Source organism: Gastrolobium bilobum, unplaced genomic scaffold, assembly GCF_033153095.1.
Source record: "Gastrolobium bilobum isolate Gb01-03AN ecotype WA unplaced genomic scaffold, APGP_CSIRO_Gbil_v1 utg25739, whole genome shotgun sequence".
Lineage (NCBI taxonomy): Eukaryota > Viridiplantae > Streptophyta > Magnoliopsida > Fabales > Fabaceae > Gastrolobium > Gastrolobium bilobum.
This window is the reverse complement of record NW_026896155.1, coordinates 10,141-13,410: the sequence shown is the minus strand read 5'-3', so window position 1 is coordinate 13,410 and position 3,270 is coordinate 10,141. Positions and strand designations below refer to the sequence as shown.

At 46.0% G+C, this 3,270-nt stretch overlaps 1 protein-coding gene across 1 annotated transcript; it reads right to left on the bottom strand.

The window, feature by feature from the left end:
- Positions 1–2,372: 2,372 nt before the first annotated feature.
- Positions 2,373–2,849, bottom strand: LOC133298055 (uncharacterized). Its single transcript, XM_061497294.1, has one exon. It carries the CDS (start codon positions 2,847–2,849, stop codon positions 2,373–2,375), a length of 477 nt encoding a protein of 158 aa, XP_061353278.1.
- Positions 2,850–3,270: the final 421 nt, after the last annotated feature.

Here is a 3,270-nt window from a genome sequence, read left to right as displayed (position 1 = left end):
GGGATCTCAATTCGAGTTTCCCCAAGCCAGGGCTGAACGTGGTGGTGGCAGAGTGAATTAACCACCAAGAGATTATGGAATGCACGCAAGTAATTATTGGTCGTGCTTTGGCGCTTCAAGAGGCGGTTCTTGCTGCCAATCTTCGTTGTTCAACGTAGGGCAATAACCTAGGTGAAATGGGGCGCAAGATGGATGATCTGACCACCGAGGTTAGTCGCCTTAGGAAAGAAGTTCGTAACTTGCAGATTGCCAACAAATCTTTGCATGATAGCAATGAGTTACTGAAGAAGGACAGTGAGGAGGTTAAACGCCTGACTCAGGAGAAAGACACCTTGTATAAATCTTTGGATGAGCTCATGGCAGAAAAGAATAACCTCCAGCTAGCAAAAGACAGGTTGGCAGTCGAGTTGGCCAATATGCAAGGGAACTTGCAGACCGCCAAAGGGGACTTGGAGCGATCATCTGGGCGGGTGCAGGAGTTGGAGACTACCTTGGCCCAGGTTTTTTATGAGTCCTTCAACAATGCTCTTCAACAAGTTTTGCTTCGTCATCCTGAGGTGGACATTACCGATCTTAGCCCTGAATATATAGTGGAGGGTAACCGACTGCTTCATCGGATTTCAGACGAGGAGAAGGTAGTGATCGAGGAAGGTCCCGATACTGAGGAGAAGGATGATGACATAAGGGAGGACCATACAGTTGGCGATGCTACCGGGCAAGATTTGTCAGTGGAGCTTGCTAGCGTCACTTTATTCGGCCAAGGAACGGAAGGTGGTGGCGGGGATACTGCCGTTGTCGGCACAATTGAATAAGCTTCTTTAGCTGAAGAGGAGGCGACCCTTAGGGAGATCACCAAGTTTAGTTTAGTTTACTTCTAGCTTTTTCCTTTTTTCCATGGTTGGTATGTCGACCATGATCTTGTACTTCCCTTTTGCATCAATGAAGTTTACTTTAAATTTCACTCTTAAGTTTTCCTTCAAAAAATTAATCAATGGTGACCTTATATATCTTACTTCAACGATTGACTTGTATATTGGTCGGGGGTGAGAACCGTCCCAGTCCAACTCTTGGCGGGGGTGAGATCCATCTCGTGGCTTGTATGTTGGCTGGGGGTGAGAACTGTCACAGTCCAAAGCTTGGCGGGGGTGAGAACCATCCCGTGGCTTGTATGTTGACTGGGGGTGAGAACCGTCCCAGTCCAACTCTTGGCGTGGGTGAGGACCATCCCGTAACTTTTATGTTGGCTGGGGATGAGAACCGTCCCAGTCCAACGCTTGGCGGGGGTGAGAACCATCCCGTAACTTGTATGTTGGCTGGGGGTGAGAACCGTCCCAGTCCAACATTTGGCAGGGGTGAGGACTATCCCGTGACTTGTATGGTGGTTGGGGGTGAGAACCGTCCCAGTCCAACTCATGGCAGGGTGATGATCATCCCGTAACTTGTATGTTGGCTGAGGGTGAGAACCATCTCAGTCCAACTCTTGGCGGGGATGATAACCATCCCGTAAGAAGTTTATGGTAACAGAAAAAAGTAAGTAAAATTGAATTCCTAGTAGTGGAGAATTGACACAAGTGTTTATTGACTAAAGAAGATATCATGTCTCGTTAAAAACCTCTCCAAGCAAAACTCATTGGGACAAAAACTTGGAAAAAGGAAAGAGTGCAGTTATGTGTTACACGATGGTTCAGCTGTAATATCTTTTGAGTTTGTCAGCATTCCACGCCCTAGGAATTGCTTTTCCCTCCAGTGTCTCAAAGGAATAAGCTCATCCTCCCAGCTTGTTGGCGAGTCGGTAAGGTCCTTCCCAGGATACATGGCCTCAGTGCCGTAAGTTAATCTGAAAGGCGTTTCTCTGGTACTGGATTGGGCGATTGTCCTGTAGCCCCAAAGGACATTCTCCAAATTTTGCACCCACACCTCCTTATGTGATTCTAATTTCTTCTTAATTCCTCGGGCCAACATTTTATTGGCTCACTCTACTAGTCCGTTGGATTGGGGGTGTTCTACTGCCACGAAATGGGGTCGGATCTGCAAATTATCCATTAATTCTCGAAACTTGGCGTCCGAGAATTGGGTGTTGTTGTCTGTTATGACTTCTCTTGGGATGCCGAAATGGTATATGATATTTCTCCAAAAGAACTTCCTCACCTTTTGGGAGGTAATGGTAGCAACAGGTTCAGCTTCCACCCATTTTGGTGAAGTAATCAATGGCGACAATCAGCCATTGGACACAGCCAGCCGCCATAGGGAAAGGGCCTAGTATATTCCCCACTTATAAAAAGCTCAAGAGGATGTTATTGACGACAATTCTTCTGGTGGGGCTTTATGTACGTCAGCAAACCTTTGTCACTTTTCGTATTTTTTGACATGCTCTAGGCGTCTCGCTCCAAGGTTGGCCAATAAAAACCAGCCCTGAGTGCTTTCCTTGCCAGTGTGTGCCCGCCCATGTGATGGCCATTAATCCCATCATGGATTTCTTCTAGGAAGTGCTCCACGCCATTGGGGTTTAGGCATTTTAGAAGTGGGGTTGAACATCCTCTTTTGTACAAACGCCCTTGTATCATGCAGAAATGAGCGCTTCTTCGCACCACCTTCTTGGCTTCCTTTTGATCAAGTGGAAGGGTTCCTTCAGATAAGTAATTGACGATGGGTGTGATCCAAGTCTCTTCGGCAACTTCAGCTGTTGCGTCTGCAATACTCATGACGATGCATGGGTTAGGCAAATTATGTTGAATGACAGAGCGATTGTTACCTGGATTCTTCGTGCTTGCTAATTTGGCGGGAATGTTTGCCCGGGTATTTTCTGATCGCCTAATATGATCCACTTCTACCGCCTCCAAGGTCTGCATTATCTCTTTCACTTTTTCCAAGTACTAGCACATTAGTGGGCCTTTGGCTTGATACTCTCCAGATATTTGAAAGGTCACTAACTGAGAATCGCTGAAGACTTTGAGGCACTGGGCTCCCATCTACTAGCAGCCTGAAGATAAGAAGGTTGTTGACCCCTCCTAGAAGAATCCATAAACGTCCTGTAAACCTCAGATATATGAGATTTTAAGAACTGTGTGGAATGGCCATGACAATCTGTTTCCCATCAAAGAGCTGTTGCATATTCAATAGACGATACTCTTTAGTGTCACTATTAAGTTGTTTACTAACTTTACTTATAGAGAAGAAATTTAAGAGGCAATGTAGAGAAACAAAGGGTGCATAGCAGAAAGATTTTACATCTCAACCAAGCGCATGGTAGCCCATTGTTGAGGTATAGAA